Source organism: Neomonachus schauinslandi, chromosome 6 (genome assembly GCF_002201575.2).
Source record: "Neomonachus schauinslandi chromosome 6, ASM220157v2, whole genome shotgun sequence".
In the NCBI taxonomy this organism is placed as follows: domain Eukaryota; kingdom Metazoa; phylum Chordata; class Mammalia; order Carnivora; family Phocidae; genus Neomonachus; species Neomonachus schauinslandi.
The window spans coordinates 122819567-122842028 of NC_058408.1; the positions used below are offsets into that span (position 1 = coordinate 122819567).

General features: G+C 37.9%; 1 protein-coding gene across 1 annotated transcript in view; it reads left to right on the plus strand.

Annotated features, from left to right (window-relative positions):
- CC2D2B (coiled-coil and C2 domain containing 2B) overlaps positions 1-22462 on the plus strand; it is an 89415-nt gene that overhangs the window by 54778 nt on the left and 12175 nt on the right. The window contains exons 22-28 of the mRNA XM_021700104.1: positions 2732-2828; positions 3837-3946; positions 9434-9530; positions 16242-16340; positions 18913-19095; positions 19261-19458; positions 21359-21448. Coding sequence (XP_021555779.1) covers positions 2732-2828; positions 3837-3946; positions 9434-9530; positions 16242-16340; positions 18913-19095; positions 19261-19458; positions 21359-21448 — 874 coding nt within the window. The remainder of the gene's footprint in view (positions 1-2731; positions 2829-3836; positions 3947-9433; positions 9531-16241; positions 16341-18912; positions 19096-19260; positions 19459-21358; positions 21449-22462) is intronic.

The window sequence follows — 22462 nt, forward strand, 5'->3', positions numbered from 1 at the left end:
ATTTGAGACAGAGAGAATGAGAGACAGAGAGCATGAGAGGGAGGAGGGTCAGAGGGAGAAGCAGACTCCCTGCCGAGCAGGGAGCCCGATGCGGGACTCGATCCCGGGACTCCAGGATCATGACCTGAGCCGAAGGCAGACGCTTAATGACTGAGCCACCCAGGCGCCCCTCCATCCCCTCATTTTCAATCTGGCGGTGTCTTTGGATCTAAAATGAGTCTCTTGTAAGCAGGATATTGATGGATCTTGTTTTTTTATCCATTCTGATACTCTGTGTCTTTTCATGGGAGCATTTAGTCCATTTACATTCAGAGTAATTATTGAAAGATATGAATTGAGAGCCATTGTATTACCTGGAAAGTCGCTGTTCCTGTAGATTGTCTCTGTTCCTTTCTAGTCTTTGTTGCTTTTGGTCTCTCTTTCCTGCTCTAAGGGTCCCTTTTTATATTTCTTGCAGGGCTGGCTTAGTGTTCATGAATTCCTTTAGTTTTTGTTTGTCTTGGAAATTCTTTATCTCTCCTTCTATTCTGAATGACAGCCGTGCTGGATGAAGTATTCTTGGCTGCTAAGTATTCTTAGCCATGATGTGCTAAGTCGGGAAAATATGGCTATATCATGCCAGTCCTTTCTGGCCTGCCAGGTCTCTGTGGACAGGTCTGCTGCCAGCTTTATGTGTCTATGCTTTTAGGTTAAGGAACTCTTGTCCCAAGTTGCTTTCAGAATTTTCTCTTCATCTTTGTAATTTGCAAGTTTCACTATAATATGTCGTGTTGTTGACCTATTTTTGTTAATTGTGAGGGGAGTTCTCTGTGCCTCTTAGACTTGAATGCTTGTTGTCTTTCCCAGATTAGGGAAGTTCTCAGCTATAATTTGTTCAAATAAACCTTCTATTCCTTTTTCCTGCTCTTCTTCTTCTGAGACTCCTATAATTGGATATTCCCTTTATGGAATCACTGAGTTCCCTAAGTTTGTCATCACGATCTAATAGTTTTCTTTCCTTCTTCTTTTCAGCTTCGTTATTTCCCATAATTTTATCTTCTATATCACTGATTTTCTCTTCTGCTTCATTCATCCTCATTTTTATGGCTTCCACTTGGGACTGCATCTCGGTTATAGGATTTTTATTTCAATCTGACTAGATTTTAGTTCTTTTGTCTCTACAGTAAGGAATTATCTAGTGTCTTCTATGCTTTTTTCAAGCCCAGCTAGTATTCTTATAATCATTGTTTTAAATTCTAATTCAGACGTCTTACTTATATCTGTATTTATTAAATCCTTGGCTATGAGTACTACCTCCTGTTCTTTCTTTTGGGGTGAATTTCTCCATCTCGTCATTTTGTCCAGAAGAAAAAAGAAGAAAGGAAAAAAAAAACAACAACAAAAACAACAACAGCCTCAACAACAACAAAACCTAAATCCTGTGTGTGTTTTGGTCTGCTTATTAAAAGAAACAAGATCTTAAAATAAGGGAGGAAGGAAGGAGGAAGGGAGGAAGGAAGGAAATAAAATACAGTGAAAGGAAACAAAAAATAAAAAATATAAAGTATATATAAAAATAAAAATTAACGAATTAAAGAATTGAAAAAATAAGATAACTGAAAAAATAATTAAAAATTAAAGAATAAAAGTACAAAAGGTTCTAGATACTATTTTCCCCTAGAGCTGAAACTTCGCAGCCGTCTATGACCAGTAAACCTGGTGCCAGTGAGTTGTTTCTTTTGGTCTTCTGGGGGAGTGCCTGAAGCCCTGATTCTCAAGTGGACTTGCCCTAATGGAAATGTGCCTTAGAGTGCAGGGAGGCAGGGCTTGGTGTAAGTAGCTCTGGACTCCACTAGGTGGCGCTGTTCTGCTCCCTGAGGGCTTTCAGCGCTGATGGGTCGAATGAATATGGTGGCCCCTCGCTCTCTAGCCCTGGAGCTGAAAATTCGTGGCCCCCCGCTCTTCAGTGAGCCCTCACAAAAGAGAAATCAATCACACTTGTCTCCGTGGTTTCCGTCAGAACTCTGTTTTCACCCTGCCTGTGTCCAAGGTTTTTTAGCTCAGGCATGCGACTGAGTTTCAAAACTCCAAATTTTAGGGAGTCCTGTGGGGCAGACCCACGATGTTCCTCCCAGGGAGTGTCTCACCACGCTTCTGTCTTTTGTTGGACCCCTCCCAGCAAAGTGGTCCCACGACCATGTCACAGTTCTCAGTTTATGGCAAGACAGAGCAGAAAGCCGGCATCTACACTCGGTGTTCTTGGCCAGCTTCCACACTCCTATGTCTGGGAACAGTGCATTACTTAGGTGCCACCCATTCTTCTTGTGTCACAGGGGATCCTCAGAACACAGTGTCACACCTGGGATTCTGTCCCACTTCACCACCTGAGCACCTTCAAGCCAGGCACAGCCCCCACTGTAGCAGACTTCTAAAACTTCCGATTTTGCACTCTGCTGCTTATAATACTTTGCAGTGCCCTCCTAAAACAGGCTCCCTCCCCACCACCATATCCTCAGTTCTATCACACCAGATTCAAGGCTCCGCACCTGCTACCTTCCAAAAGGTGGTGGCTTTTCTACTTGTAGACTTGCCATCCAATTGATTTCTCAAGTGCTCAGCATGATTTGATAACTATCTAGTTGTATTTGAGGGATGAGACAAACTTAGGGTCCCCCTACTCCTTGGCCATCTTAATTCCTCCTCTCTGTTACAATTATCTGAAGTGTATATCTCTATATTGTTTTTCCTGAAGAGCCTTGGATCTGCCTACCAATTTGAAATCATCAATATCTCACCTCAGACATAAAGAAACAATCGAATCAGTAGCTTCAGATGAAATCTTAAATGAAGTAAGTATTTAACACTTCTATAAAGTGCAATTTTGATTATGTTTGCCCTGAATTACAACTGGCTCCTAATTGGTCTCTCCATCTCTAGAGTCTTAAGCTTCCAGTTGATTTTCTATAACACAATGAAGGTATTCTTTTTTTTTTTTTTAAGATTTTATTTATTTATTTGAGATAGAGAGAGTGAGAGAGAGTGCACGAGCAGGGGTAGGGTCAGAGGGAGAAGCAGACTCCCCACTGAGCAGGGAGTCCAATGCGGGACTCGATCCCGGGACTCCAGGATCATGACCTGAGCCGAAGGCAGTCGCCTAACCAACTGAGCCACCCAGGCGCCCCTGAAGGTATTCTTTATAAGATGTAATCCTAACCAATTCATTCCCTGCTCCCCTGTTCTCAGGGCATAAGAATAAGGTACAAGCTCTTTTAGGATGCTTACAAAAATCTATGATGATCTGGCCCTTACCTACCAATCAGCCACATCTCTCTCCCGCTCAAGACAGTATCATATCAAACCTCTACTTTTAGAAGGCCTCTTTCCCTTTCCTTTGTCTGGAATGGCCTCCACACAGTTCCATGTTATTGGCCACATGAAACTTACTGCTTACTATTTCAAAGCTCAAGGTCAATCAATGTTTTCTCTCTGAAACTCTCCTTGTCCTTACTCCAGAAAATCATTGGCTCTCCTGAGTAACTATTATACCTTGAATATGTTTCTTTTCTTTTTTACATTTCGTTGCAATTATATGTTTACCTGTTTATTTTCCCCTGGTAGACTTTAAAGTCTTTAAGGGTCAGTTCCATTTATCTTTTGATCCTAGAAAAGTATCTGATATTGAGTAGGACCAATAAATGTTTATTAAATGAGTGAACGAATAATAGCTGTTTGAAAAACTAGAAAAAGTAAGCCATCCAGTTTGTCAGCCAGTAAACAAGTAATTTCCTGGCCTTCTACCTTTCATCAACTATATGAGATAGCACAAAAATCTAGTCAGTATTTATTATGTGTTTCAGGATACTGTACAACCTTTCGTGGAAGTTTCTTTTCAACACACTGTATACCAAACCAGTACAGCAAGTGGATCTCATCCATGCTGGAATGAAGAAATTAAAGTAGATTTTATGTAAGTTGGAATCTATCTTTCCTCAGCTTCTAAAAATAGAGCAATAACACAATTGTTTTCTTGAGCCATTGCTTGAAATTAACGATTGAGATAGGCTTTATTTTTTAAGCTTTTAAATTATGAAATAGTTCTTATATAGGTATTGATATATATAATGTATATGCAAATATAAGTTCTGAGGAAAAGTAATAATATGAATACCTGTGTATCTACCATCCAGCTTAAAAAATAGAATATTACCATTACTTTCAAAGGCCACTACCTAGCTGTCACTAAGCCAGTACCTAATTATATTCCCTTTCTTTCCCCCAGTGGTAGCAACCACTAATTTGTGTTTAACATTCCCTCTATGATTTTATATCATAAGTATTTATCCCTAACCATGTATTATTCACTTGTGGATGTTTCAACTTTGTATAAATTGAATCATCTTTTGCAATCTTGTTTATTTACTCTTAATTATTTTGAGAGATTCATCTGTGTTCCTACTCATAACTTTCTTCCCTCCCATCCTTCCTCCCTTTTTTTCTTTCCTACTTTCCTACCTTTTCTCCCCTCTTCCTCCTTTCTTTCCTTCTTTTATTTTCACTTCTGTATAGTATTCTTCTACTGGACTAAAATGCCGTAATTATACGACATTTTACTAAAATGCCGTAACTTTTTCCTGTTGATGTCCATTTGGCTTATTTTAACCTTTTGTTATTGCAAATAACGTTGCTCTGGACATTCTTGTACTTTCTTCTGGAGCACACATGCAAGAGTTTGTTTTTAAGACAGTAGCTCTCAAACTTTTTTGTACATTAGAATCACTTATATGGCTTCTTAAAACATTGCTGGGCCCACCTTCATAGTTTCTAATTCACTAGGTCTGGGGTAGGTCTTGATAATTCCATTTCTCACAAGTTCCCAAGTGTTACTGATGCTACTTAGTCAGGGGATACTTTGAGAACCTCTGCTCTAGGATATATGTCCAGGAGTAGAATTGCTGGGTTGTAATTGAATTCAGCTTCAATTTTACTAGATAATACCAAACTGTTTTCTAGTGACTGTACCAATATACACTCCCAACACAATATATATTGTGCCATATCTTCAATAATATTTTGTATTTTTAAAATTATTTTTTCTAATATGATAGATCTAAAATGATATTCTTATTGTGGTTTAATTTACCTTCCCTGATTTCTAATGAGATTGAGTTTTTTCTCATTTAAAAATCTGATAGGGGCACCTGGGTGGCTCAGTCGGCTAAGCGTCTGACTTCGGCTTGGGTCATGATCCCAGGGTCCTGGGATCAAGTCCTGCATCAGGCTCCTTGCTCAGCAGGGAGCCTGCTTCTCCCTCTCCCTTTGCCTGCTGCTCCCCCTGCTTGTATTCTCTCTCTGTTAAATAAATAAATAAATAAAATCTTTAAAAAAATAATAAAAAAATTGGTAGATTTTATTTTTTAGAACAGTTTTAGTCTCACAGTAAATTGAGTAGAAAGTACAGAGAGTTCTTATATCTTTCTCACAATACACACACAGCCTCCCTCAGCATCAGTGTGGTATGTTTGTTACAATCCATGAACCAATGTTGATGCATCATTATCAACCATTACTTCAGAGTTCACTCTCATGTTATACATTTTATGGGTTTTGACAAATGTATAATGACATGTACCCACCACTATATCATACAGCATTGTTTTACTGACCTAAAAATAGTCTCTGCTTCATCTATTTATCCCTTCATCCTTCCCCTGGGACCTAGCAACCACTGATGTTTTTATTGTCTCCATGGTTTTCCCTTTTCCAGAATGTCATTGCATTAATCATGGTTTTCCAGAGAAACAGAATCAATAGGGTATGTGTGTGTGTGTGTGTGTATGTCTGTCTTTGTGTATGTATCTTTGTGTCTTGTCTTTCTCTCTCTCTTACCCTTTAGAATATGGGTAGGCCTCATCTAATCAGTTGAAGGCTTAATGGAAAAAAGACTTACCTCCCCCTGGGAAGACTTGAACAGCAACTCTTCCCTGGGCCTCCAGCCTGCTGGTCTACCTGGCAGGTTTTGGACTCGGCTGCCTCATAATCACGTGAGCCAGTACTACAGAGGGTAATTTGCTTTACTCAGGTCTACTCATTTTTTGTTAACTTGGAAAGAACACTTAACATGATATCTACCCTATTAATAGATTTTAAAGTGTGCAGTATATTATTGTTGGCTATAGGTACAATGTTACACAGCAGACCTCTAGAGCTTATTCATCTTGCTTAACTGAAACTTTATGCCTGTTGATGAGAAACTCCCCATTTCCCTTTTTCCAGCCCCTGGCAACTAATATTCCATTCTTTGATTTAATGAATTTGACTAATTTAGATGTCTCATGTAAGTGGAATTATGCAGTATTTGTCTTTCTGTGACTGGCTTATTGGTTTATTTAACTTGGCATAATGTCCTCAAAGTTCATCTGTGTTGTCACATACTGCAGAATTTTCTTATTTTGTAAGGGTAAATAGAATTTATTTCTTTATCCATTCATCTGTCAACAGACATTTAAGATGTTCCATCTTGACTATTGTGAATAGTGCTACCAATGAACAAAGGACTACTAACATCTCTTTGAGATCCTGATTCTTTTGGATAGATTCCCAGAAATGGGATTGCCAGATCAGATGGTAAATCTGTTTGTAATTTTTTGAGGAACCTCCATACTGTTTTCCATAGCAGCTGCACTATTTTGCATTCCTGCCAACAGTGTACAAGGATTCCAGTTTTCCACACCTTTACTAACACTTTTCATCTTTTGTTTTTTTGGTAATAGTCATTCTGACAGGTGTGAGGTGGTACCTCACCGTTGTTTTGATTTGCCTTTCCCTGATAATTAGTGAGCATTTTTTTATTAGTTAGCAATTATTGAGCATTTTTAAAAAAGATTTTATTAAGTAATCTCTGTACTCAACGTGGAGCTCAAACTTACCACCCTGAGATCAAGAGTCACGTGCTCTACTGAATGAGCCAGCCAGGGGCCTAGAACATTTTTTCAAATACATGTCAGTCATTGTAGATCTTCTTTGGAAAATGCCTATTCAAGTTTCAGCATATTTTAAAAACTGGGTTGTTAACTTTTTTACTATGGAATGCTGTATGAGTTCCTCGTATATTTTGGAGATTAGTCCTTTATAATATATATGGTTTGCAAAAATTTGCTCTCATTCCATAGGCTTCCCTTTCACTCTGTTGATTGTTTGCTATGCAGAAGATTTAGAGTTTGATATAGTTCTACTTGTTATTTTTGCTTTTGTTGCCCATGCTTTGGTGTCATATCTGTGAAATGAAATCATTGCCACAACCTATCCCATGAAGCTTTTCCCTTGTGTTTTCTTCTAGGAGCTATAAAGTTTCGGGTCTTACTTACATTTTAAGTCTTTAGTCCATTTTGAATTGATTTTTGTGTATGGTGTAAAATAAGGGTCGATTTGAATATTTTTGCATGTTGATAGTTTTACCGACACCATTTGTTGAAGAGACTATTCCTTCCACGTTGTATATGCTTGACATCCTTGTCAAAGACCAGTTGTCCTGATGTAGATGCAGGGATTTATCTAGGCTCTCTATTCTATACCATTGGTCTACATGTCTATCTTTATCCCAGTACCATCCTATTTTGATTACTGTAGCTTTGTAATATATTTTGAAATCAGGAAATTGGATGCCTCCAGCTTTGTTCTTCTTTCTCAAGATTTATATTTGATACTATAGCTGTATAAATAGGTTTTTGTTATTGGAAATAAAGTACGTTGATCAAGACAAATTTGAAACCTAGAACTTAAAATTGTTCTCTAAACTCAATTAGCCATTTCCAGTTATCACTTCCTAAGTATCTTTAGCTCTCCCTGGTGTGAAAGAATATAAATAACTGTCAACCACATCCATTATCGAAGTCCTTTCTCTTGTCCTGGTGTCCTTTCCCCTTCTCCTGCCAATCTTGTTCAGCTCCCTCAAGTTCTGCAGATCATGTGGTTCCTATTTGCATTATTCTTTGATGGTGTCTCTCTATTAAATAAATGGATTTAGGAGAACACAAAATAGTTGATAAGATAAATAAACTTATAAGTGAACTAAAGAGAAGGAGGCTGTAGAGTATTTGCATTCTCGCAGTTATAGCAGCAAGATACGCCAAGAACACATTTAGAGTACAACCAAGTAGATCAGAGGGTTCAGCTAAGGCACACCATTCAGTACCACTTTTGGTTCCCTGAGATTCAAGAGCTCTATTCCCTTCTCCACATGACATTTTAGTGAATGAAAACCACATGCAAATGGGATAGAGAGTAATAATAAATAAATAGTATATAGTAATTAGCCTCGTGAGCTCTACTTTGGAGGAGAAATTGTGGTGAAATTTGAATAAGGTTTTAGTAGAATACAAAATGCAAGATGATGCAGGACTTGAGAGATTTAAGAGACATTCTAAGTTGACACACACAAAAATGTCTGGAGGATGACAGTTATCATTTCTCCTGCCAGCATAGTGTTGTAAGTATTCATTGCCTCCTCTGTCTTGTCTTAAGCCTTTTGCAACACGAAGGGGAACTCTTGAAGAACAGGGTAGGGAAGTTAGCTTATCACTTAAAAATATAAGGAAACTTCAACTTAAAATTGTTCTCTAATCTCAGCTAACATTTTTCAGTTGCCACTGACTGTAGGTCTCAAAAGTTATACAAACTTTTGGAGATCCTTTGAAATAGTAGTTGCTTCCTTAGCAACAAGCTTTAATAAGTAATATCAATGGCAGTTGGTATAGTGAAAAGCGCCTGGCCTTTTGAGTCAGCCAGAATTGAGTTCACATACAACTCTGTCATTTGCTGGTGGCATTACCTTAAGCAAGTTATTTAACTTCTCTGAGCTGTTAGAAGTTTGATCAAGGTTCAAGGTTCCATGCAGAAGCTGGAGCTAAGAGTGAAGCAAGTTCTAGGCTTGTGGTATACTACACTATCCTTTCAGCTACCTCCAAAAACGTATCCAATCAAGTAAGCCATCAACAGACAGCTTGCAAAATGCATTCCACTATTCCAATTTCTAGTTGGAGAAAATAAATGTGGGAAAGAGAATAAGTTCTGTGGTTAAACAGTCATCTCTTAGCTGGGAGCAAAAGAGCAGTTTAACTACATATGGGAACTAGCAGAAAGTAGCAGAGTTTAAGGTATTTGGAAAATCTTAATACGCCATACTTTGGATAATTTGTTTGCAATGGATGGCTGTAGTGAAAGTCTTTCTGCTTGAAATTTAAACATTCTTATTTTCATGCAAATTACTTTAAGACAGATAAAAGATAATTTACAAAGCACATACCGGCTTTAGTGAAAGATAACACTCATCTGCAAAACACATAGCTTTTTCTTAGCTTATAGTTTATAAAAGAAAACAACAGATAATTTTATGGTTCTTTATGTACAATACTCTTATAAAATAAGTTAAGCATTTACATGTTTTTCTTATTTACAGCTCACCAGGACATGACTATAGCTTCTCAAACTTATCTAAAATAAAAGATAATATATATATCAACATTTTTGATGAAATGATTATTGAAAAACATGAGGTAAATTAGAATAATTATAATAATGTTGAACTGATTCTAAAGTCAAACTGAATGAAATCTAGTAACATATTTGTAAATTTGCTTTTATTTTTTTTGTTCATTTTTTTATTATGTTATGTTAATCACCATACATTGCATCATTAGTTTTTGATGTAGTGTTCCATGATTCATTGTTTGCGTATAACACCCAGTGCTCCATTCAGTACGTGCCCTCTTTAATACCCATCACCGGGCTAACCCATCCCCCCATCCCCCTCTGCTCTAGAACCCTCAGTTTGTTTCTCAGAGTCCATAGTCTCTCATGGTTCATCTCCCCCTCCAATTTCCCCCCCTTCATTTTCCCCTTCCTACTATCTTCTTTTTTTTAACATGTAATGTATTATTTGTTTCAGAGGTTCAGGTCTGTGATTCAACAGTTTTACACAATTCACAGAGCTCACCATAATGAGGAATTCTTAATCTCAGGAAGCAAACTGAGGGTTGCTAGAGTGATGGGGGGTGGGAGGGAAGGGGTGGCTGGATGATAGACATTGGGGAGGGTATGTGCTAGGGTAAATTTGCTTTTAGATGCAATGTCTATTTCCAGCATTTTCTAAAAAGTATTTGGGGTAACTTGAAATAAAATCAGACATGTGACAAGTCAGTTAAAAAATAGCAGAGATCATAAACCACGTATAGGAGGAGGAGGGGTAAATATACCAAGAATTTGGGACAAGTAGGTTTCTGCAATTAAACATAACATTTAAATGTGAGCTCCCTGGTAGCCAAGATAAATGAAACAAAATGAAAATGGGTTATATATTTCTCACTGTCTGATCCTAGAAGATACACCACTTCTGCAGAAGACACCAAATTATTCGTAGGATTAAAACCCAGTTCTATTCAATCAGATTTTATTTATTTATTTATTTATTTATTTATTTATTTATTTATTTGAGAGAGAGAGCACACACATGTGCATGTGCATGAGCAGGGGGAGGTAGAGAGGGTGGGATCCCAGACACACATTCTTTTTTTTTTTTTTTTTTTTAAAGATTTTTTTTTTTTATTTGAGACAGAGAGAATGAGAGACAGAGAGCATGAGAGGGAGGAGGGTCAGAGGGAGAAGCAGACTCCCTGCCGAGCAGGGAGCCCGATGCGGGACTCGATCCCGGGACTCCAGGATCATGACCTGAGCCGAAGGCAGTCGCCCAACCAACTGAGCCACCCAGGCGCCCCCCAGACACACATTCTTATTAAAACGTTTTCTATCAATTCTTCATAAAGGCTGAAGGTAAAAATATTGAAGAGTAATTTGGTGATTGTTCTTTTTTTTTAAGATTTTATTTATTTATTTGACAGAGAGCGAGAGCGCACAAGAGGAGAGAGCAGCAGAGGGAAGAGGGAGAAGCAGAGGGAGAGGGAGAGGCAGACTCTCTGCTGAGCAGGGATCATGACCTGTTTCTTAAATTCCACATCAGTGAGATCATATGATAATCATATGACGAAGGCAGGTGCTTAACGGACTGAGCCACCCAGGCGCCCCAGTGATGGCTATTCTCCAAGGAGTTAAACTGAGTAGTTTCTGAATATCTAAACTAATAATGGGTAGAACTTGGGAAACCCAAAAGAATGCCTAACCGACTTTCTCTCTCAGAAGTGAATTATCTCAATGATCAGTTTGACCAGACTTGAATAGTAATTGATTAATAGTTCAATTCTTTTAAGTGCTTATGTTGTTAGTGAATGGAATCCACATGCTTCAGGTATCAGACATCTGTGACAACATTGGCATGCTCTCTAGCAAAGGAAAGGGCCTGGCCTATATTCTTGCCTTCATCTCATGCACTGGGTTACAAGGTAACTATAGGCCCAAACATTCCATTTTTTCATAAAAGACCAGACCCAGGATGAGCCCCAAGTTGACCACCCGGTTGAAAGAAGGTTTTAGTTTATCATCGATCACTATTCTTTAGAAAACAATTTCTTTCCATGCCTCGATTTTCCTCTTTTCCCTGTGTATTTTTTCTTCCTGCTATCAACTGTTTCTTACTTCCTGTGGGTCTCCCCTTCGTTAGCAGGAAGCTGAGGACTCGAAGTCTCACAGACGTGGCGTGGCCTATTTTTAGCACTGGGGGTGAAAGAGCTGGGCTGAGATGAATTTGGAATCAATCTCTCTCTCATAGTAGTGGTAATATTTTGAGACCATGAATTTATCTCTAAAATATCTTAGACTAGATCTTTTATATTAGATTATTTTTATTTTGTGTTATTTTCTATGTATTTTTATTACATTTATCTTTCTTGACCTACAAGGTATTTAATATTATGTTTTTATATTTTCAAATGTTTGAGTGACTCTAGTGTAAAGTTTTGATTTTAAATTCTAGTTTTAGGGGCCCTGGGTGGGTTAAGTGTCTGCCTTCAGCTCAGGTCATGATCCTGGGGTCCTGGAATTGAACCCTGGGTTGGGGGCACCCTGCTCAGCGGGGAGTCTGCTTCTCCCTCTCCCTCTGCCACTCCGCCTGCTTGTGCTCTCACTCTTTCTCTCAAATAAATAAATAAAATCTTAAAAAAATAAATTCTAGTTTTATTGCATTTGTAGCCAAAGTGCTTTGTGAATTTTTAATAATTGGTACTATGATTTTTGAAAAACATAACTCTTTAAAACATTTTATTTTTGAAGATTAATTTTAATTATATGCTTTTTCTAGAGTTTACAGACCACTTCAGATAAGTTTAGATTATTCAGATGCAAGAGACTCAACTCCAGGTTTCTTAATTAAATTTGTATTGACAAACTTATTCTGGCAAACATTTTGCTTTCTATCCAAGGGAAAATAAATAGTAGAGACAAAAGGCTAAAAAGGAAAAAATGTCATTGCTTCAGAACATGAAACCAAATATTGCTAGTATCACCCTAGAAACATCTTTTGTGCTCTCTCCAAGTTACTTCCTCCCCATGAGTAACTATCCTAGCTTCTTTTTTAAAAATTTAAATTCAATTAATTAACATATGATGTATTATTTGTTTTGGGGTACAGGTCTGTGATTCATCAGTCTTATATAATACCCAGTGCTCATTACAACACATACCTTCCCCAATGTCCATCACGCAGTTACCCCATCCCCTCCAGCAACCCTCAGTTTCCTAAGATTAAGAGTTTCTTATGGTTTGTCTCCCTCTCTGGTTTTGTCTTGTTTCATTTTTTTCCCTCTTCCCCTATGATCCTATGCCTTGTTTCTTAAATTCCACATCAGTGAGATCATATGATAATTGTCTTTCTCTGATTGACTTATTTCACTTAACATAATACCCTCTAGTTCCATCCATGTTGTTGCAAATGGCAAGATTTTATTTTTTGATGGCTGATTAATATTCCATTGTATATATATACCACATCTTCTTTATCCATTCATCTGTCGATGGACACTATCCTAGCTTCTAACAACATGTATTAGGTATTACTTATTTTTGAACTTTGTATGGTTGAAATCTCATACAGTATGCATCCATCTGTGAGTGGCTTATTTCTACTCTACTTTGTGGGAGTCATCTGTAATGTTACTCATTGATTCTCATAGCTGTATGGTATATTATTATAGGAATATACAACTTTTTTATTCATTCTATGACTGATGGATCATTTGCTTCTTTCTAGTTGTCAGCTCTTACATTTAAAACTGATATAAATGTAATTGGACGTGTCTTAGGGAAATTAATGCATTTCTTTTTTTTTTTTTAAAGATTTTATTTATTTATTTGAGAGGGAGAGTGAGAGAGAGAAAGAGCACAAGAGGGGGGAGCGGGAGAGGGAGAAGCAGACTCCCTGCTGAGCAGGGAGCCCAATGCGGGACTCGATCCCGGGACTCCAGGATCATGACCTGAGCCGAAGGCAGTCGCTTAACCAACTGAGCCACCCAGGCGCCCAAATTAATGCATTTCTGTTGGAAATGTACTTAAGAGTAAAATTGCTAGCTCTTGGACTGTGCATATGCTCAGCTTTAGTAGTTTAATGCCAGGCAGTTTCCAAAATGGTTATGTCGACTCATATTTCCACCACCAGTTTATGAGATTGATCCACATCCTTGTTGTTACCTAGCATTGTCTGATTTTTTCATTTCAAACATACTAATGAAAGTAATATCTCCTTATGGTTTTAAGTTGCATTTTAATGATAATTCATGAAATTGAGCACCATTTTCTATGTTTATTGGCCATTTTGATATCCTCTTTTGTGAGAGATGTGTTCAAGTATTTTGCCCATTTTTTCCCATTGATTTTTAACAGCTCTGTGTATACTCTGGATATGAGTACTTTGTCAGATATACATTTTATAAGTATTTTTCCCACACTGGTTTGTCTTTTTTACTTTTTTAATGTGTCTTTCGATGAACAGAAAATCTTGATTTAATATAGTGCAATGCAGTGGTGGTGCTTTTTTGGGTCCTATTTAAGAAATATTGCCCACTTAAGTTCATGAAGATATTATCCTGTGGATGCTTCTAAAAGTTGAGTCATTTTATCTTTCACATTTAGATCTAAAATCCAACCAGTATTGATTTTTATGTGTCTGTGAGCTAGAGGTTCAAGATTACTTTTTTTTGCCATAAGGCTATTCAGTTGACCCAGCACCACTTATGGAAAGGATCATCCCCTCCCCCACTGCACTACAGAATCACTATTGTAAATCTGCTGACTGTATAAATGTGGGTTTATTTCTGGACTCTATTATGATCTATTGGTCTGTTATCTCTATTATGTTCTATTGGTCTATTATCTATCCTTACATGGATACCACACTGTCTTAATTACTAAACCTTTGTTATAAATCTCAATATCTAGAAACCTAAGTTTTTCAGCTTTGTTTTTCTTCCTCAAGATTGCTTTGCCTATTCTTAGCTCTTTGTATTTCCATATAAATATTAGAATCAGCTTGTTGATTTCCAAAAACAAGACAAAACCTGTTAGGACTTTTATTAGGATGGATTGAATACATAGATCAATTCGATTAGAATTGACATCTTTATAATATTGATCTTTCCAATCCCACATACATGGTATATATCCCTCTTCCCCTTTAATTATCTTTGTAGTAGTATTCAGAGAAACAGAATCAATTATATATATGATATATATATGAGGAGATTTATTGTGGGAATTGGCTCACGGGATTATAGAAGCTGAGATATGCCACAATATGCCATTTGCAAGCTGGAGAACCAGAAAAGCAAGCACTATAATTCAGTTTGAGTACAAAGGCCTGAGGACATGGAAACTGCTGGTGTAAGTCCAAAAGCCCTTGAGAACCAGGAGCTCCGAAGTCCGAGAGCAGGAGAAGATGGATGTCCCAACTCAAGAAGAAATAATTTGCCTTTCCTCCACCTTTTTGTTCTATTCGGGCCCTCAGAAGGATTGGATGATTTCTGCCACATTGATGAGGGCTGATTTTTTACTCAGTCTACTGATTCAAGTGCTGATCTCTTCAGTAACACCCTCACAGACATACCCAGAGAAAGTGTTTTACTGTATCTGGGCATCCCCTAGCTTGGTCAAGTTGACATGACTATCACAATTTCCTTTTCCCAGTTTGCAACATGATGGGGCTTAAGCATGCCTAGAATCAATCCTAATATTCTAAACAGGCCAAAATGATTAATTTCTCTTTGTACACAGATGGATGGTTTACTTTAACAGGATGGCCTGTTGTTTACTTCTTTAATGACAAGGTCTTGGAAGTGTAAGGCCAGCTCTATCCAAGGCTAAATTGAGGATAGGAAAGAAAGGAAATCAAACCAATCTTGCAAATCTGAAATTCCCATGATACAGGTGATCAGGACCTTAGGGAAAATAAACAATCTGTCAGCTAGCATAAGAAACATAACATACCAAGCAGTCAGAATTGGTCTATCGTGCAATCACTTCTCCACAGAGAAACCTTTCTTAGAAACTGAACTGGGCTCAGAAGACTGCTTGGTAAATCAGAGAAAACTGAATCACATGGTTTTAAGGGCTTAATGAGGTAGCCTTGGGGGTCACCTGTTTCCAATAGACATGTCATGCACTTAAATTACTTAGCCATTCAACAAACCTGCTTCTTTTTGACCATGTTATATCAACCATCAAACTTCTATTCTAAGTCTACTTTTCTCACTGACCCAGCATCCATGATGCTTCTCTTCTCTTTGAGGGTGTCCTCATCATTTCGACATATTTTCACTACCATTTAATATCTTAAAATGTTGTTAATGGTGGTGATGTCTTCAGGGTTGAGTTAAGGGAAGTTTTATTCTTTGTATTCTTTATTTTTTTTAAAGGTTTTATTTATTTATTTGACAGAGAGACAGCGAGAGAGGGAACACAAGCAGGGGAAGTGAGAGAGGGAGAAGCAGGCTTCCTGCTGAGTGGAGAGCCCAATGTGAGGCTCGATCCCAGAACCCTGGGATTGAGTCTCGCATCTGGCTCCTTGTTTGGCGGGGAGCCTGCTTCTCCCCCTGCCTGATGCTCTGCCTGCTTGTGCACACACTCACTCTCTCTCTCTATTGGACAAATAAATAAATAAAATCTTTTAAAAAAAATAGTTATCTTTTAAAGAGAAAAATATTCTTTCTGCTTACTCTTTGGTTTCTTTTTAAAAAGAAAGAATGATTTTTTATAATTATTTGCAAGTTTGTGAAATTACTCATCACATGGTATACAGTAAGTAATAGAAAAATTATTCATACTAATAGGATCCCTATTTCAAGAGCTGCAGTAGTCATTCACATATAAGAAAGAATTGGCTTGGATCCATTGTCTTCCCTTTCTCTGCTCTTCTGCAACAATCTGAGGTAATAGAAAGTGATTATTTGCTAATTATTCTGAGTTTTTACCTCTGGTTTATAGAAATGTACTGTTTGTTGTCTTTGAATCAGATTCTGTGATTGACATATTGGTAGGTCAGTTAAAACAATCTTGTATTTGAGTGCCATTAGGATGTTGCAGAATTTAAATGTTTTAGCTGTCTCTAGAACAGGAGACACCCATAAATTTATTTCTTATATCTTTAGCGTGTTCACTGATAAAGAATAGCAAAGCTAGGGGCACCTGGGTGGCTCAGTCATTAAGTGTCTGCCTTCGGCTCAGGTCATGATCCCAGCATCCTGGGATAGAGCCCGCATCCAGCTCTCTGCTCCTCAGGAAGTCTGCTTCTCCCTCTCCCACTCCCCCTGCTTGTGTTCCTGCTCTCTCTCTCTCTGTGTGTCAAATAAATAAGTAAAATCTTAAAAAAAAAAAAAAAAGAATAGCAAAGCTAGCCTTAGGTCTTAAAGCAACACTTATATTTGCATATAATAGTTTTTTAGGACCAGATTCACGAATGTTCTTTGATTAATGATAAATGATGTTGCTTTGTGACCATGGGTTCCAGGAGTTTCAGCTCCTCGGGATTGTTTGTTGATAATGGTGAGACTGATGATTAGCACCTGTCTCTGTGATATCCCCACAGGGCTCTCCTGTTGAGTTATGTAGCACAAATATGCCTTCGTGGCCAGCAAAATATAAAAACCTCAGCCTAGACTCCATTTTAGGCTTTGTTACTTTCTTACAGAGCTATGCCAGACACAGAAGTTTCAGAAATGAATTTTCTACCTCAAGGAGCTCACTGTCTATAGAAGAAAACTAACACTTTAGTACAACCTAATAATGCTGTAGTGCTTTGATAGGGGCACGAGATAGTACTATGAGAACACACAGTAGGGAGTACCTTACTCTTCCTGGCTTGGAGGAGTGTGGGGTATTCAGAGGAGTCAGGGCTGAGTCAGAGGGGTATGAGGAGGAGAATGAAAGGTCAGGAAAGTATTTACAGAAGAGATAACTTTTGAATCAAGTCCTTAAAGATGGTTTGTCAAACAAAAGAGGATACTTGACTCAGAAGGAATTATGTGTGTATTAGTATTGCATTCAGCCATTTGCCACAGAAAGTCTAACAGTGATGCAAGGGGTCTATTTATCTCACCTAAAAAGGAGTCTAGATGACAGTGCAGCAGCTCAAGAATATCATCACATCACATAAATATCATGTACCTTTCATCCTCATAATTGCAAATTTGTCAATGCACCTCCAGCCTCATATCCATGTTGTAGAAAAGAGCAGGGTGAAGCAAGAAGGGGCCGTGCCTGTATCAGGAAAACAGACACTTTTCAGAAAACCCTGGCAGAGTTCTTACATTTATGTGAGTTGGCCACTGTGTGGCTGTCCTGTTGCTGTCTAAAACCACTGGTGAGAAAGGAGGACAGAATGGATATTAGGGAGGAGAGGAGAAATGTCTGCATAATGTGTCATCAAGAGGGATGTCACACGGGAGCATGTTGCAAGTACGAGGGCTGCAAATAAAGAGCAATAGAGATTTATTATTTTTTTTAAAGATTATATTTATTTATTTGAGAGACCAAGAGCCAGAGAGCACGAGCAGAGGGCGGGGAGTGAGAGAGCATGAGTGGGGTGAAGGGCAGAGGGAGAAGCAGACTCCCCGCTGAGCAGGGAGCCCAGTGTTGATGCTGGGCTTGATTCCAGGACTCCGGGGACTCTGGGATCATGACCTGAGCCAAAGGCAGACACTTAACCGACTGAGCCACCCAGGCACCCCAGCAATAGAGATTTAAGTTGTTAGAGGTACAGGGATTCCTACATCTGTAAATCTCTCGATATCTCTCAGTCTCAGGCCAGACTCTAGGATAGAAAGGTAGTTGACAATGTGAACTTCAAAAGTGGACAGACCTCATTAGCTGTCTGAGTTTGCACAAATTACTTAAATTTTGTGAGCCTCAGTTTCCTTCTCTGTAAGATGGAGTTAAGAGCCATATCTACTTCATTGAATGATATGATCTATATCAAATATTTGGCACAGTGCCTTGCACATAGTAAGTCCTCAATAACTATTAGCTATTATTATTAGTTGTTATTATTGTAAATCAGCTCCTACCTACACACACACACACACACACACACAAGATCCCTCCTCCTGTGGACCTGTGGATTGTCCTTCCTGCTGTTATATTTTTTCTTCTCTTTCTAGACCGAATATAAAACATAATATGGTCTTTTAGCATCTTTTCTGAGCCTGAATTGGATCTTCTAAGAACTGTCATTCTGTTAGGGTAACCTGCATCCTTGTGTCATCCCTTTCTAACATATGCCCTCTCCACACAGTGCATATTAATGAGGGACCCAGAGTGTCAAGGGTGCCTGTGAATAGACCACCATGGAGAATGTGATCATCCTTGTGCAGGTGCATAGAACCAGCACATACATACGCATGCAAGCCTGTTTCCTCCTCTGGAGAAGACTGAAATGGGCTGTACTGTATTTGCTGATGTGTATTTTCTTCATGTGGAATCTATTATATTGATATATTCTTTCAGATTAGTGGAACATTTCAAGTAAATATTCCACCAGTTTTGCTTGGGTATACTTGGAGTAAGACTTATGTGTCTCCTAAAGAAGATTATAATGGGCAGAATTTAAAAGAAGGTACCTTCTTAAATATTTTTGCTACCATTGAACCTCAGATATCACATGTCACCTGTAATCCAGAACTAGACAAGGTAGGTTTTACATTGAATTGTTTTACGTGTACTACTAAAGAAGTATAAACTCCTTTAAAAACTAGTAATAATAATTTCAAAGCTGGTAAAATGAACATTGGTTCTTGATATTTTCCTGTGGGAACAACATGGTACCATGTCAAAATATTTTGAACTTTATTCTAGTTTTCAGATCAAACAGATGTTTTGGAGAGAGCACAGATTTTTAATAAAACTTGTAAGGCGATGTTTCCCAACCGAAGAATCACGACGACTGTCTTTAATGGTGAAGGGTTACAGATCTTAGTAACCAGATACATCAAGGCACTAAATCCACCTCAGCAACTCCTGGATATGTTTTTTCATGATTCTAATGCAACGCTTGTAAGATATGTATTTTAGTAGCTTTACTCATGTATAATTCACATTGCATAGAATTCACCCACCTAAGGTGTAAAATTCAATGGTTTTTAGTATATTCACAGAGTGGTGCAGCCATCACCATAGTAAATTTTAGAATATTTTTGTCAATCTTAATTTATATTTATTTTGTTTACCTTTTTATATTAACTTTGAGCATAACTTTCTTACTAAAAATTGTTTTGCTTTCAAAGACAGCTTCCTGAGAGAGAAACCATCTATGTTGCAGTATGTCCTCCCGAACCCCAGATGGGGGAGAATATTTCTTCTAGATTCCTTTCATTTCTGCCCCCTTGGACTAGAGTCGCTGTGGCTACAGCAGTTCACGTGACCACACTGGCTTTGTAACATTTCTACCAAACTTTGAAAAATTCCTTTGACTTCCAGGCAAAATTAAAAGTTACATTTCTTTTTTTTTTTTTTTTTAAAGATTTTATTTATTTATTTAACAGAGAGAGAGCGAGAGCAGGAACACAAGCAGGGGGAGTGGGAGAGGGAGAAGCAGGCTTCCCGCGGAGCAGGGAGCCCGATGTGGGACTCGATCCCAGGACCCTGGGATCATGACCTGAGCCGAAGGCAGACGCTTAACGATTGAGCCACCCAGGCGCCCTAGAAGTTACATTTCTAAAGGGGTTTTGTCCTTCTCAGGATAGCTTTTCACTGTATGTGGGAATGAAGAAACTGTGTTATATTTTTCTTTGTAAACTGCCAACGTAACACCTCCCACTCCATCCCTATGTGACTTTTTCTTTATGCATATCTATTTACCAGCTGACAAGAGAGACATATGTTCAAAATTGAATTTCATATAAAATGAAGATTTATTCACTATGGACTCAAAACCTCCTTCTACTCTGAGAAAGGAAAATATGAAATCAGAAATTTAAGTCTCCTTTTTGAGAAAAAAATTAGCTTTGCTTAAAGGGCATCCGTGAACAATGGTTTATATCTTTTGTTTATTCAGGTTTGATTGAGTCAGTTGGCTTACTTCAGAATATTTATATTATTTGTCTACTATAAAGCTCCCTTAGTTGGACTCTTTAGGATAAAATCAAAAGTCCTAATTTAGGTTGCCTCTGTCTACACTCTACCTTTCCATCACAAGTTTCTTCCCGTCTGTTTCCTATCACCCAAAGTCCAAGGAGTTAATAATGCTCTAGATTTATTTCAAAGACAATCTCTGTTTTTTTAAAAAAATATGTAACTCTTAGCAACTTTGCTTATGAAGGACTATGAACCATGTTTAATTAATTGCATGAAGTCAGAAATGTGACCAGTGTAGGAGGTCATTAGTGCCTAAGTGATGGCTATTATAAATCAGTGAAAATATCAGTAAACTTTCTGTGTGGACTCATTACTTGTATCCCTTTCTCCTTTCCTACTTTAGTCTGAGCCCTTGTCTCCAGCACCAACATTTTCTAGCTTCAACAGCTTGTAACAAGCTTATATTAATAAGAATAATTCTGATCGATTTGGAAAAAGCAAATCAAACTTTTGCTATTCTTCAGTATCTTTCTAAAAAATTCTTAACAGTTGTAATTTAATGTATATATGTAATATATATCATGTTTAACACTTTAATAATTTATTACAGTGAAGTGTTATGGTTAACAGGCATTCTCTGGAGTCAGGCTAACTTGGGCTTATTACCAGAGACTCCATACATTGTGTTAGCTCTGTGATCCTGGGCAAGTTATCTTAGCACTCTATACTTGTTTCCTCTTATGTAAAACAAAAGTAATAATAGTATGTACTTGATGGGCTTGTGGGATACACTAAATGTGATGATATTGCATGTAAAACACTGTGCTTGGTGATGGGCATGTAGTATGCATTTAATAAATGTTAGTTAATATTATTCTAGGACCTCATTGCTCGCTTTGTATCTTTGATTCCTGTTGTGCCTGATATTCTGGATGAAAATGATGGTTTTGACATATGGATGACATCAGAGGTAACGAATTATGTTTTATTTATTTATTTGAGAGAAAGTGTGTGCGTGCATGAGTGGGGGGTGGGCAGAGGGTGAGAATTTCACGCCGACTCCCCGCTGAGCACAGAGCCCTGCATGGGGCTCGATCTCACAACCCATGAGATCAAGACCTGAGTGAAAACCAAGAGTCGGACCTTAACCAACTGAGCCACTCAAGCACCCCCATTATGTTTTATAATTGAAATATATAGTATTTCTTACCTTTCTCCTAAAGAAATATTTATGCACTTATGAAATACTTTGTCTTATGAAATTTGAAAGCATTTGATAATTTAATACATCATTTTCAGCTCTATAACAACCCATAGAAATAATTCTTAAAGAGGAACAATCTTATTCAACATTATAAGTGGTAGCTCATGAATATTTTAATTCGATGGGAATCCCAGCAGTACAATATTATGACATCCTCCAGGGAGAAATATGGCTTGTCACTATGGAGCTGGACAGATGCTGTGTCTAGGACAAATACCACCACTTCTCAGAAGCTTTGCCCAGCCTCCCCACATCTGAATGAAGAGCTTACACAGCAATGCTCTTCCTTAGCACTTGGATTAAAGTTCTCTTTAGATTCGTTGCCAACTAGAATACAAGCCCCATGCAATATCTGAGACATATTTATACTAAACATTTGTTTATCTGAAGTGCAGATTTAGTTAGTCATCTACTTTTTCCCCCAAATCTGGCAACCCTAATTAGAGCAGTTTTTTCATTCCACCCTAAATTATATTTAGTTGCTTATATATTGACCCTACACCCACACTCTGTACATATATATATCCCAAGTTTAACCTCTGAATGAAGAAGTAGACTTGATTGTTTATTTTTATATTTTTACGTAAATGTAGCAAGCATTCAATAAATACTATTAATTGAAAATTACTAGTATGACAGGAGCCTAAGAGAGGGACACTTTCCGTCTGGAACCAATGGTCCTGGCACTTAATCTAGAATGTTTTAGAGGCTAGAGTGGAG